Source organism: Panthera leo, chromosome C1 (assembly GCF_018350215.1).
Source record: "Panthera leo isolate Ple1 chromosome C1, P.leo_Ple1_pat1.1, whole genome shotgun sequence".
Classification (NCBI taxonomy): Eukaryota; Metazoa; Chordata; class Mammalia; order Carnivora; family Felidae; genus Panthera; species Panthera leo.
Genome location: NC_056686.1, coordinates 163,184,132 through 163,197,936, shown reverse-complemented (window position 1 = coordinate 163,197,936; position 13,805 = coordinate 163,184,132). Strand labels below are relative to the sequence as shown.

The window sequence follows — 13,805 nt, the reverse complement described above, 5'->3', positions numbered from 1 at the left end:
TTCTCATATACCTGTCACACAACGTTAACAATCACCAATTGATGGTCAGTCTTGTGTCATTTTTACCTCCACCCACTTTTCTACCTACTGTATTATTTTGAAGTAGATCCCAGTTATATCTATCCATAATAGGCTTTAAAAATACATTATGTAATATATTATCATTCAGGAACATAATATTATATCTAAAAAATTTTTAATATCATAAAATATTAAATATGTTTTGTTTGACTCAAGATCCAAAGAAGATTCATACAGATATATGGCCCTCCTCACTTATGACTTCTCTTCAGCCCAGTTTAGGTTCTCTAGTCTAGTCTAGTGACCCTTCCTTGCAGATACCCTTGACTCCTTTGTCCCTCTTTCCCATCCTACTTGTCTGGCAAAAACTGCACCTTGTTTAAATACAATAATATGCTTAATCTATGACTGGCAAAAACTTCTATATGCTTAATCTATCCCTGCATCAGAAAAGCTAAATTTATTTAAATATGTATTCAGTACTGCTACACAGTCCTATTTTATAGTTCCCTAGAAAATTCACTTTTTTCTCTTTGAGAGCATTTTTTGAGATTGTATTTCTCTTCAAATCACTAATACCTGCCTCTCTGCAAAAAAACAAAAATCAAATCAAAATAAAGCCAACCAATAACCAACCACATAAAAATTCAAAATCTACAAACAAACAAAATCCCACAAAATCCACCTGGTCACTCTCAGGTGATAGTCTCACTTTATGGAGAAAATAGATGTAAACAGAGGAGAGCTGCCTCTACTACCAAATGTATCAAGTTGGCTTCATCTGTTTCTCCTTCAGTTATGTTGTCATCCTTCAGTGGTAGTCTGGAAGACTGAGTGTGATCCCATTTATGGTTAAGCCCTCGTTTATGTTTTAGGTTCTAGATACTCTGGCCATCTCGAGAACTTTGCGCTTGCCGTTGTCTCTTCTTGCAGTTATCCTCATCTGCATTGTCTGTTGCTATTGGATTGTCTCTATTGGTGTATCATCCTGCCTCCATACGGTCAGCTGGAAGGGAAAACCCTATCCTGACCCCATACTCCCTTTAATCTACTATGCATTGCTCTCTCTCCTTCAAAGTCTTAATCATCTCTACCTCCACAATTATCTTGAATCTGACCACTTCTAACCTGCTTTACCACTACTACTGTCCTAATTCACGTCATTATTATCTCCTACTTGTACTGTTGCAATGCCTTCCTCACTAGTCTATTTTTGAGGTATAGATCAGTTCTCTTGTCTTAAAATTCTCTGATGGCTGCCAGAGTAAATCTGAATTCTTTACCCCTACTTTCTGGCTTATGCCCATTTCTCTAACTTCATCTCTCTCCACTCTTTTTTTTTTTTTTCACTTTTGCTCCAGCCATCTTTTTGTCTTACAGACAAGTTTTAGTTCTCTGAACATCAGTTTCCTAATTTGTAAAATGGAAGCATGTATTAACATCATCATTAACATGAAATATTTGTTTTGGCAAGCTATTGTGAGTATTAAGAGAAACTATATGCCAAAGCATATGAAATTGCAAAGTGTTATATACATGTGGACTGATGACACTGGTTATTCTTTTCCATTCCTTATTCTTTTTTATTTTTCTTGCCTTTTGAATTATTTTTGTCTGATTTAAGTGGGAACAGCAGATATCTTTGTCTAATTTCTGATTTTCAGTGGAAGAGCTTTTAATTTTTACCGTTATAGATGATATTTGCTGTGGTTTTAAAAAATATTGATACTTTTTATCATAGTAAGGAAATTAAGGTTATGGTGTTGTTTCCAGTGATATTTAGTAATGTAGTAGATGCCAGGAGGACAAGAAAAAGTCTAAAACAAATATGTTCTCTGACTTCATGGAACTAACAAACTAGTGAAAAATATAAGAAAATTTATTTTAAAAGAGTGGTTGGAAACTCTTCTCTAAGGAAATTAAATATATGAATATTTTATCTTACAAATAGGCACACCAGGACATGGTTATTATATAAAGGGGTTGGTTTAAAAATTTATTTCATGGATCCTTTTATTTAAAAAGAGTTACTGTGGGCACCTGGATGGCTCAGTCAGTTGAGCAGCCAACTTTGGCTCAGGTCATGATCTCACAGTTCGTGAGTTTGAGCCCCACGTTGGGCTCTGTGCTGACAGCTCAGAGCCTGGAGCCTGCTTTGGATTCTGTGTCTCCCTCTCTCTGCCCCTCCCCCACTCATGCTCTGTCTCTCAAAAATAAATAAAGATTAAAAAAATAAATAAAAAGAATTACTGTACATTTGAATAGGTATTACATGTACATTTAAAATAGACTTCATAAAAGATTGTCTTGCAATCCTGCACATATTTTTTTTTAGCATAAAGTCAGTTATAATATTTATTTTTTTAAGCCTGAAGCTATTGATTGTGTCTTTGCCTTTTACTCTCTTTACTTTTATTTCCTTTGTTATATACCTACTATAGAATAAGTGTTGGCAAACCATAGCCTGTGGGTCAAGTCCTGCTTACCACCTGTACAGGTCATGATCTAAGAATGATTTTAGCAGTTTTAAATCATTGAAAAATTCAAAAGAATAATATGTACTGATATTACATTTATATGAAATCCAAATTTGTTTTTATTAAAGCAAAACGCTGTCCATTCATTTCCATGTTGTCTGTAGCTGCTTTAATTCAGAGTTAAGTAGTTGTGACAGAGTGTATGTGGTACTCAGTACTTCAGACTGTTACAGGATGTACAACAAATCACACTGACACAGTTATAGCTCGACATTTCAAGTGCCATATGTATTGTGACAGTTTTCTTTTTATTAAATTATCAATGCATACTCATCATATAAAAACAGTAAGAGAAGATTGGACTTTGAATGTTGCATTTTTAGGGCATAGTGGACTGTGGATTATTTTGTTATCAAACTGCAAAGCATTGTGTTTGCTACTCAATGACATTATAACTGTGCTAAAAGAATACAAATATACATTGACATTACCATACTGATTACTCATTATGATATTCCCAATTCAGAGAAAAGCAATGGTCAGAAAAATTGGAACATTTAAAATGGAATATATCATCAGAGCTGAATTTCTTCATAAAAATAAAAAGTGAAAATGAAGCTTCAACCAAATAAGTTTCTGAGTGGCTTATTAGTGAAGCAGAGAAAGCCATTTACCAATGGTGAATTAATGAAATTGTGTTTGATTGCAGCAGCTGAAGACATGTGTTCAGAGAAAGTATTCTTTTTTAATTAGTAAGTAGCCTTTTGACAAGAACAATCGCTTGAAGAATTGAGAATATCGGAAGCAAGATAGTTAATTTAAAAACATGGCAAATGATTTCAAGTGATCTTCCAGTTGGCTCTGATACTTCTCAGTTGTAGTTTATTTGAGGAGTCAGTACTGAGGTTGAAGTAACTGAATTAACTTCTGTGACAAGTCTGTGTGAAACAACTTCAGGACAGAATATTTTTAAAGTTAAAAAACTACCAATTCAGTAGGACCTGAAGTGGAATCTGCCAAGATGTATTATAATATTGGTGGTAAAATATTTCCAAAGACGACATACAGATGGCCTGCAGACAAATGAAAAGGTGCTCAACATCAGGGAAACACAAATCAAAACCACAATGAGATATCACTTCACACCAGTCAGAATGACTAGTATCAAAAGGATAAGAAACAAGTTTTGGCAAGGACGTGGAGAAACAGGAACCCTTGTGCACTGTTGGTGGGAATGAAAATTGGTACAACTACTGTGGAGAATAGTATGGAGGTTCTTCACAAAATTAAAAACAGAAATACCATATGATCTAATAATTTCATTATTATTTATTCTTTCTTTATTTCTTTCTTTTCCTTCCTTCCTTCCTTCCTTCCTTTCTTTATTTCATTATTATTTATTATTATTTCAATAATTTCATTATTTACCCAGAGAAAATGAAGACCCTAACTTAAAAAAGTATACGTACTCCTATGTTTATCTGTTTATTGCAAGATTGTTTACAATAGCTACAGAAGCAACCTAAGTGTTCATCAATAGACAAATGGATAAGGAAAATGTGGTGTGTGTGTGTGTGTGTGTGTGTGTGTGTTTGTGTGTGTGTGTAGATATACAATGGAATATTACATAGCCATAAAGAGGCCATTTGAGACAACATGGATGGACTTAGAGGGTATTATGCTAAGTGCTAAGTGAAACAAGTCAGACTGAGAGGACAAAAAACATGATTCCACTCATAAATGGAATCTAAAAAATATGAATAAACAAAAAGCAGAATCAGACCTATAAATATAGAGAACAAATTGATGGTTGCCAGAGGAGAGGGGGGTGGGGGATTGAGAAAAAATGGGTGAAGAGGGGAGGGAAATATAGGCCTCTAGTTATGGAATGAGTAGGTCATGGTATTAAAAGGCACAGCATACAATCAATGATACTGTAATAGCGATATAATGGGACAGATGATAGCTATACTTGTGGTGAATAGCCTAACATATAAACTTGTCAAATCACTAAGTTGTACACCTGAAACTAATGTAACATTGTGTGTCAACTATACTAAAAAATATGTGTGAAGCAGAAAAAAGGGTTATTTGGATTAATTTACAAAACTTGTGAAACTGTAAGGTGTTTAAATTCAATGGTTATTCCTCATGTTAGGCAATAGCAGATACTTTGCAGAGCATAGTTGAACCTATCATGTGTTATTAAATTAGTAGTGTCAATGGGGAACTTTATTCTCATGAACTTAAATATTGTCAGTTATGTGAACTTTAATCAGAAATAGAAGCTGAATATCTTAACCTGCCCAGCCCCACAGCACTTTGATGCCTCAGCAATGGTAAAGTTTTATGGTGGTATTTTGAGCTTAGGGCCTACACTGAAATATTTCTGCATGAGAAGAACCATTTTCAACCACCGTGATGGAATGCTGACTAATTTGGAAAGTTAGCTTTTGCTGCAGAGTTGATAATGGTTCTTAATGAATCTAAGATTGCAAGACAAAACAGTCCTTATATGCAAAACCTATACTGATGTAAAACAGGTATCATTGTAATGACAAAAAGTAATTAAAAAAAAAAAAAGGCTATGACAAGTTAAAACAAGAAGCAAGATCTCCATTCCCACAGAAATTTGCAGCAGATATGTTACCTGATCTCGAACTATAGTTCCAGCAGTGTTTTCCATACCCCACTCAAGCAGAAAGGAAATTTCCGTATTTCCTTTCCATTTAACTGTGCAGTTGAGGGGCTTCCACTTATCTTCAATTGGAAGTGATTCATTTCCAATGTTATGACAAGATAAGGTAAATATCAATAGAAGAATTAAAGAATTCTACAAATCCCTTCCAAACAGTGAATATGCTCAATTAAATCATGAGCTTGTGGTTTGATTTCAATATTTAGCAGTACCTTTTGAAAAAACATTTTGAAAAATCAAGTATGTAAAATTTCATCACAAATCAACTTTAACATATTAACATTTGCAGTCAGTTTTGATAGGGAACACTGACTTCTTTTTTTCTTTTCAATTTTTGTTTAAATTCTAGTTACTGAACACACAGTGCAATATTGGTTTCTGGAATAGAATTCAGTGATTCATTAGTCACATATAACACCCAGTACTCATCACAAGTACCCTCCTTTTTTTTTTCCCCCAATAGAATTTATTGTCAAGTTGGCTAATATACAGTGTATACAGTGTGCTCTTGGTTTTGGGGTTAGATTCCCGTGATTCACCGCTTACATACAACACCCAGTGCTCATCCCAACAAGTGCCCTCCTCAATGCCCATCACCCATTTTCCCCTCTCCCTTCTTCCCCAGCCCCCATCATCCCTCCGTTTGTTCTCTGTATTTAAGAGTCTCTTATGGTTTGCCTGTTTGTAACTATCTTTTTCTCCCTTCCTTTCCCCCATGGTCTTCTGTTAAGTTTCTCAAGGTTCACATATGAGTGAAAACATGATATCTGTCTTTCTCTGACTGACTTACTTCACTTAACATAATACCTTCCAGTTCCATCCATGTTGCTGCAAATGGCAGGGTTTCATTCTTTCTCATTGCCAAGTAGTATTCCATTGTACGTATAAATCACATCTTTATTCATTTATCAGTTGATGGACATTTAGGCTATTTTCATAATTTGGCTATTACAACAAGTGCCCTCATGATACCCATCACCCATCTAGCTCATCCCCCACTCTCCTCTTTCCATCAACCGTCAGTTTGTTCTCTTTGAGTTTCTTATGGTTTGTTTCCCTCTCTACCTTTTCTCCCCCACTCATATGTTCATCTGTTTTGTTTAGGGAACACTAATTTTGAACCTCAAGTGAAACGTTATCTCCCCACCCAAAAGAAAATAATTCAGTTTTTTTCATTGATAGACCTATGTTACCAAAAAATTAAACTCAATTATTATTGTATTAGAATTTTATCAATAAGGATTTGTGGATGTTTGTTTTTTCTTATGCCTTAAACGTGCTGACTCAATTTTGCCTTTTGGCCCGTAATACCTAAAATATTTACTGTCTAGTCCTTTGTAGAAAAGGTTTGCTGACTTCTGGATTAAGGGATAAATATTTGGCTTGGTCTTAACTAACTGTAGATGACTATTCTCTTTAAAGATATTAACAGACTTCTTTTTCCCCTTTAGTAATAATAAGTCTGCTAGCATATTAAAAACTAAAATATTTTGGAGAAATTGTAGTAAAATCTTTTTATAAGTTTGTATTTGAATTTTTACATAAATAATATACTTTGATTTGGGTATTCAGATGCTTGCTACCCCAGAACTTCGATGAAGAAATAATAATTTTATTATAAATTTAATTAAAAATTAAGGATATTTATTTAAATTCTATTTGGTAAAATGTTTAAATCTTTTTAAGTTTTGAAAGGTGTTTTACTCTATGTGAAGTTGATTTTTCTCTGATTGTAAATATATAGGCAAAAATATGAAATATGTATGTGTAAAAGTTGAGATAATCTTTATCTGTACGCATCAGTGAGAAATCCTAAAATGAGAAAGTATTCTTGTGGTTGCTTAATATATATCATTTGGCATGCTATTTTAAGATATCTAAGTATCTTAATATCTGACTTAGCTTTGATTTAAATCTTGTTTTCTAGATGAAGCATTGGATGATTTAAAATCCCAGAAGAAAAAAATAGTAAGTTATTTAAAATTAATTTATATAAAACAAATACATTAAGAATTGAATAAGTAATGTTTATCGGTTATAAGTAATGACTCTCCACGTAACAAGTATGCTTTTAGATAGCATTTTAATGCTGAAGCTAAATTATGTATAATTTTACTAGTTAATAATGATTGACAGGAAAAAGTAGTTACATGGACCTTTTTGGTTCTGAGAATCTATGTCAGTTGGAAGCTGAAAAGCAAGTAAATGAATCATATTGGAGGATTAAATGAGGCAGAAGGGTAAAAAGGTAGGTGTCCAGTTTGATTATTAGAGCCAAAAAAGGTCAGTTCTAGGTTTTTTGGACAGTTCTCAGGTATTCTGGCTGAAGAAAGGGGGAAGGAAAGAATTGTTTTTTCATTTTCTATCAGCAGCTCTGATCACATGGGTATCTCTTGTGGGGCCAGTTAGATGTGTCCTTCAGACATTTGGAAAGGGGGCTAAGCATAAGAGATGAAGGACCCTAGATATTTAGACGTTGATATATCTTAGTCTCTAATAAGTGAATTGAACTTGGTGTTTGACTTGAATTTATGTATACTTTTTTGTATAATTATTTTTGAAGTATGAAAATGATAATTGATAGCAATAGCATGTTATGTAGAAACTTATTTAATGAAATTTAATCAAATGCAAATGATCAATGTATTTTAGAGTAACATGTAATAAGTAACAATTATGTATGAAACTAATAAAAATTATGAAGGTTAAGATTAATGTCAAAAATTATTCTGTGAAGGTGCCTGGCTGACTTGGTTGGTAGAGCATGTGACTTTTGATTTTGGGGTCGTGAGTTCAAACCCCATGCTGGGCTTAGAGCTTACCTAAAAATTTTTTTTTCTGTGAATTGGTAATAAAAGACACTGGTCTTGAGGGTTTTAAGTACTTGAAAAATAAAGGACCTTTAATTCTGAAAGGATTTCTTGTTTGAGCTGCTTCAGTGTTCTTTGAGTTATTTGTCAACATTGCATTGGCATTTTTAATGGTCCTGAAACATAGAAATATTGCCATTATATCCTACTGTATTTCTTGCGTTTCACACATTATGGAACAGCCAGAAATTCAAAATGAGGAAATACTGATGTTTCTCAGTAATATACAAGTTGTGATATGATTGATTCGGTTTGCTGATGTGATAAAAAGAAGAGCTGATAGAGTTGACCAGAGCCAAACCCCACTTGTACCAAAATGGAGAAATTCTGATGAAAGTAGAAAGTACAAGGAAGAAGACAAAAGAAAAAAGAAAAAAATAGAAAATTAAAAAAAAATTTTAAGTGATGAAGAGCCGACCCAGTGTCATTGGTATCACATGACCAGAAAGCAGAAACTTGGGGTAATCTTGGAGTAACAGCAGACTTGGAAAACTCTGTGAAAAGGCAAGCCAAGCTATTTGTTTCTTCTTTAATAGCCCTTGAAGGAATCACAACACAAATATACTTTACCTAGGTCTGACAGTTGGGAAATTCAGTTCAGGGTTCAACCTATATATATCTCTATATTTTTTTAATGTCTATATGGTTCAAGAGGCGTCAATATTGCAGAATAGTTCAGTATGTCTTGTTTCTTGCAGTATGATTAAAGAAAAATAAGTTGGCTGCTCCTACTCATTAATTAGGGAACACAATTTGTATTGGTTTGACTGTTGTTTGTTATAATACTGTTGTTACTGGGAACTAGTCCCTGGCCTTTATTACTCAAGCCCTTAACAGAGCTGCTTTGCTTGAGTTGCATTACATTTTGTTTAGAACAATAGGTGTTAAGGGTGAGTTGGTAAGGAGCACAGTGCTTGCTCATGATTGTGCTGGTAATGAGAGGAAAAAGAAGGATACTACTTTTTTTTCAACGTTTATTTATTTTGAGAGACAGATTGAGTGTGCGCAAGCCTGCGCAGAGAGAGAGGGAGAGAGAGAGGGAGTGGGCAGAGAGAGAGGGAGAGAGAATCCCAAGCAGGCTCTGCACTATCAGCGTGGAGCCTGACATGGGGCTTGATTTCACAAACTGTGAGATCATGACCTAAATCGAAATCAAGAGGATGCTTAACCAACTGGGCTACCCAGGCGCCCCTGAAGGGATACTACTTTTGAACAAAAGCTAACTGTAATAAAAACTGATCTTCTTCATTGATGTTTAAGTTTAAACTATACATTTATAGCTTTAAAAATACTTTTATTATTGAAATGCCTGTAGAAAAATAACTTTTATCAGTGTACAATTATCCAACTCCTGTCTCTCCTCTTTTAATAACAAAATGAATATAAACTGTATTTACTACTTGACATTTTATTAAAGGTGGTTTCCTTAGGGATGCATCTCTTTATTCTGAATAGACTTGTAATATAATTTATAAATTTGTATAAGTGTAATTTGTAACAATGAACATGAATTATCAATTGATTAAAAAGTTAAATTATTTAGGAAAATTAGTATCTTGACAGTTTTAAATCTAAGAATTTAATGTAAGTATTTACTTATTAAAATAAAGCTAGGAATTAATCTTTAATTATCTAAAAAACTCCCAAGTCTAGATGCGTACATTTTGCTACTCAAAAAAAAAAAAATATATATAGCTTTAAAAAAAATTTATTGTTTAGTAGATAATCCCTCTGCATCCAAGAGCATCCCATCAAAACAGTTCAGAATCAAGATCCATCAAACACAAGTGTTGAAATTTAAGTGGCTTCATGAAAATGGTGTACTTTTTCAAGAACAGTATTTCTATGTGGTAATTCCTTTCTGGAATTCTCAGGAAATTTATGTTTTTCTACATCCTGAGAAAAATCAGTTGAGAAATTAGGGACATGGGAGGGAGTGTTATAATTCCCCAAGTATTAAAACTTAACAATTAACTACAAATGTTACTGGTTCAAAGGAATCCACTAACGCCAGTTGAAAGAAAGAGTAAGAAATGCTGACATGCTGAGCTATAGGTTAATGTGGACATTTCTGGAAACAGGACAGGAGCATGTAGTAGAGAAGTACTATAACCTAATTAATCAGTCTTGCTTTTGTGGCCATATTATGTTTTATGGGTCCTGTCTCTTGTTAATGTTGAGTTATTCTTGCAAATAGGTAATAATAAGCTTATACATGTAATATATTGTATATATAATCCTGTGAATGACATTCCATGAAATAAATTTTAGAAGCAAGATAAGTCCTTAAATTGGCACGTTTGGCATGTGATTCCGTGTAGGGCTGTTGACCTCACTAGAAGTTTCAAATGTTACATTTTTATATTACCAGATAATGTTTGCTGCCATTTTTCAGTGTTTGAATATTCACTATATATTATATAAATTGATCTGTAGATCTTTGTAAATACTAAGAAATGCAGAGAGAAAAGATGTGACTGTTGTTGTGGAATACTCCTATATGAAATCAGAATATGATTTAAAATCTGAACTAGTAAAAACAATATTGATTTCAGCAGAATAACCAAAATCAGGGTAAGCAGACAGTATTTTCATCATTGTAAAAAGATGAATTTAAACAATGCAGCATGTACCCTAGTGCTCTGAATTGAAGATACTTTGGGGTGCACTCTTAATAATTTGACCAAAGTCAATGTAAAATGAAAGGAAATTTGCTGCATCTAGAATATTTGCCATGAAGCAAAGATAAAAAATATTAGATAGAGCTATTGATTTTTTGTGTGTTTTAAAATTTTATTTCATGAATGATATTTATTATTTTATTTTTTCACCTATTTATTTATTTATATGATGTATTGTCAAATTGGTTTCCATACAACACCCAGTGCTCATCCCAACAGGTGCCCTTCTCAATGCCCATCACCCACTTTCCTCTCTCCCCCACCCCCCATCCACCCTCAGTTTGTTCTCAGTATTTCAGAGTTTCTTATGGTTTGCCTCCTTCACTTTCTGTAACTCCCCCCCCCCCCCCCCCCCCCCCCCCCCATGCCATGGTCTTCTGTTAAGTTTCTCAGGATCCACATATGAGTGAAAACATATGGTATCTGTCTGGCTCTGCCTGACTTATTTCACTTAGCGTAATACTCTTCAGTTCCATCCACGTTGCGACAAATGGCCAGATTTCATTCTTTCATGAAGGATATTTTAAAATTTAAGTATTTGTAGGATTACCTTTTAAAATTAAAAATTTTTCTGACATTTGTGGTAATGTTTTCTTTTTAGTGTTGTCTATGATGAAATGTGTATATCAAGTAGAAGTAATTTTTGCATGTTATTGAAATATATAATATCATTGATTCATAATAAATTATTTTTTTAAGTAAAAGGTCTGAAACCTTTGGTATAATGTATCACAGAAAAGTAATTATATAATTTATTATTTAAAATATAAAAAAGTATTATGAAAAATATAGGGTAATTTATATTTTAGGGAATTCTGAGAATCTGATTTTTCATTCTTGCATCTTGGGATTAATATATGTTAGGTATTTGAAAACACTGTTTTCAGACCCATTCTGATTTATTGGGATATCACTAAAGATTATGTGTTACTGTAATTGAGTACTGTTGTAGACTTTCTCCTACATTATTGTAATTATCTTTAAAAATATTTTTGAGAGAGAGAGCTAGAGTGAGAGAATGGGGTAGGGGCAGAGAGAGAGAGAGAGAGAGAGAGAGAGAGAATCCCAAGCCCAACATAGGGCTTGACCCCATGAACCGTGAGATCATGACCTGAGCCAAAACCAAGAGTCAGATGCTTAACTGACTGGAATTCTGAGAATCTAATTTTTCATTCCTGCATTTTGGGATTAATATGTTGGGTATTTGAAAACACTGTTTTCAGACCCATTCTGATTAATTGGGATATCACTAAAGATTATGTATTATTGTAATTGAGTACTGTTGTAGACTTTCTCCTACATTATTATAATTACCTTCAAAAATATTTTTGAGAGAGAGAGCTAGAATGAGAGAATGGGGGAGGGGCAGAGAAAGAGAGAGAGAGAGAGAGAGAGAGAGAGAGAGAAAGAATCCCAAGCCCAACATAGGGCTTGACCCCATGAACCGTGAGATCATGACCTGAGCCAAAACCAAGAGTCACTGAGCCACCCAGGTGCCCCTAAAGTGCCTAATAGTAGTATGAAGAAAGTATTAATGTATCTGCTTTACAAAAAGAGAAACTGAGGCCAGAAGACTTGCTCAAAGTCTTTCTGGGTAATTAAGAATGGATATGTGCTTTAACCCTGATTTTTTTCGGACTTCAGAGTTTCAAGCTTATGTTTTTTTCACTGATCAGAATGTCTGTGTTTAAAATAAGTTGAATTCACTTAAAATGTTGTATGGATACATGTGTTAATTAAGATATTATGTGAGGGGGGCGCCTGGGTGGCTTAGTCAGTTGAGCTTCCGACTTCGGCTCAGGTCCTGATCTTGCGGTTTGTGGGTTCAAGCCCCGCGTTGGGCCCTGTGCTGACAGCTCAGAGCCTGGAGCCTGCTTTAGATTCTGTGTCTCCCTCTCTCTCTGTCTGCCCCCCCCCCCCCCCACTCTGACTGTCTCTCCTTCAAAAATAAATAAACATTAAAAAAAATATGTGAAAAATTTTTGTTATAAGTGCAAAAGAGAATGGATTTATGTCTTTTAGTGCTTTAAAAAATGATTTTATTGGAGATACTTTACATGAACATGGACATAAACATGAATACTGGCTGAATGATCAGCAGGAATTGTAATCATTTGATGAAGTGTCATTTTGGTTTTGAGTTTTGTGTGTTGTTTTAAAGATCATGGTTGTATTTAATCTTCTTTTTTTTTTTTTTTTTTTTTATTTATTCTTGGGACAGAGAGAGACAGAGCATGAACGGGGGAGGGGCAGAGAGAGAGGGAGACACAGAATCGGAAACAGGCTCCAGGCTCCGAGCCATCAGCCCAGAGCCTGACGCGGGGCTCGAACTCACGGACCGCGAGATCGTGACCTGGCTGAAGTCGGACGCTTAACCGACTGCGCCACCCAGGCGCCCCTTTAATCTTCTTTTTAAGCCTAGAAATCATCTTAGTCTAGAACTATGCTATCCAGATCAGTAGCCAGAGCTACATGTATCTTTTAAATATACATTGTTTAAAATGTAATAAAACTACAATTCCATTCCTCAGTTGCACAAGCAACATTTTAAGTGCTCATTTGTCACATATGGCTTAGTGGTTACTGTATTGTGAAGATGTAAACCGTTTTCATCATCACGTAAAGTTCTATTGCCACAACATTATTAGTCTAAGACATCAAAAATTAATTTGTAGAGATCAGGGACTTAGTTCATTGATATTCCATGTGGATTCCATGTAGATTATGTTGATTTGGGGGCGTATAATATCTTTCTATCTCAATTCCTACTTTTTCCTCAACTCTCAGGTGATACTGCAAACCTTTCCTTTACATCAGAAAATTAAACTTGCTTGTTTTGAGAATTTATCATAATTTTGAAATAATTTGGAAAATTTTTAGTTTCACTGAACCAAGGTTGATAAATCATTCATGTAAGCATTTAGCTTCTTAAATGTTGAATTGAGTTTTTAATGAGGAATCCATTAACAACTGTTGGCAGCATTTTTTTTAACTTGGTAAATGTGCTCTTGTGTTGAATTCTAAAACAAATGACCTTTGAAATAAATATGACATTTAC

At 34.2% G+C, this 13,805-nt stretch overlaps 1 protein-coding gene across 3 annotated transcripts in view; it reads left to right on the top strand.

Moving 5' to 3' along the window:
- LNPK (lunapark, ER junction formation factor) overlaps positions 1–13,805 on the top strand; it is a 77,516-nt gene that overhangs the window by 25,492 nt on the left and 38,219 nt on the right. For all 3 annotated transcript variants that reach the window (XM_042949197.1, XM_042949199.1, XM_042949198.1), the window contains one exon: positions 7,124–7,164. In XM_042949197.1, coding sequence (XP_042805131.1) covers positions 7,124–7,164 — 41 coding nt within the window. The remainder of the gene's footprint in view (positions 1–7,123; positions 7,165–13,805) is intronic.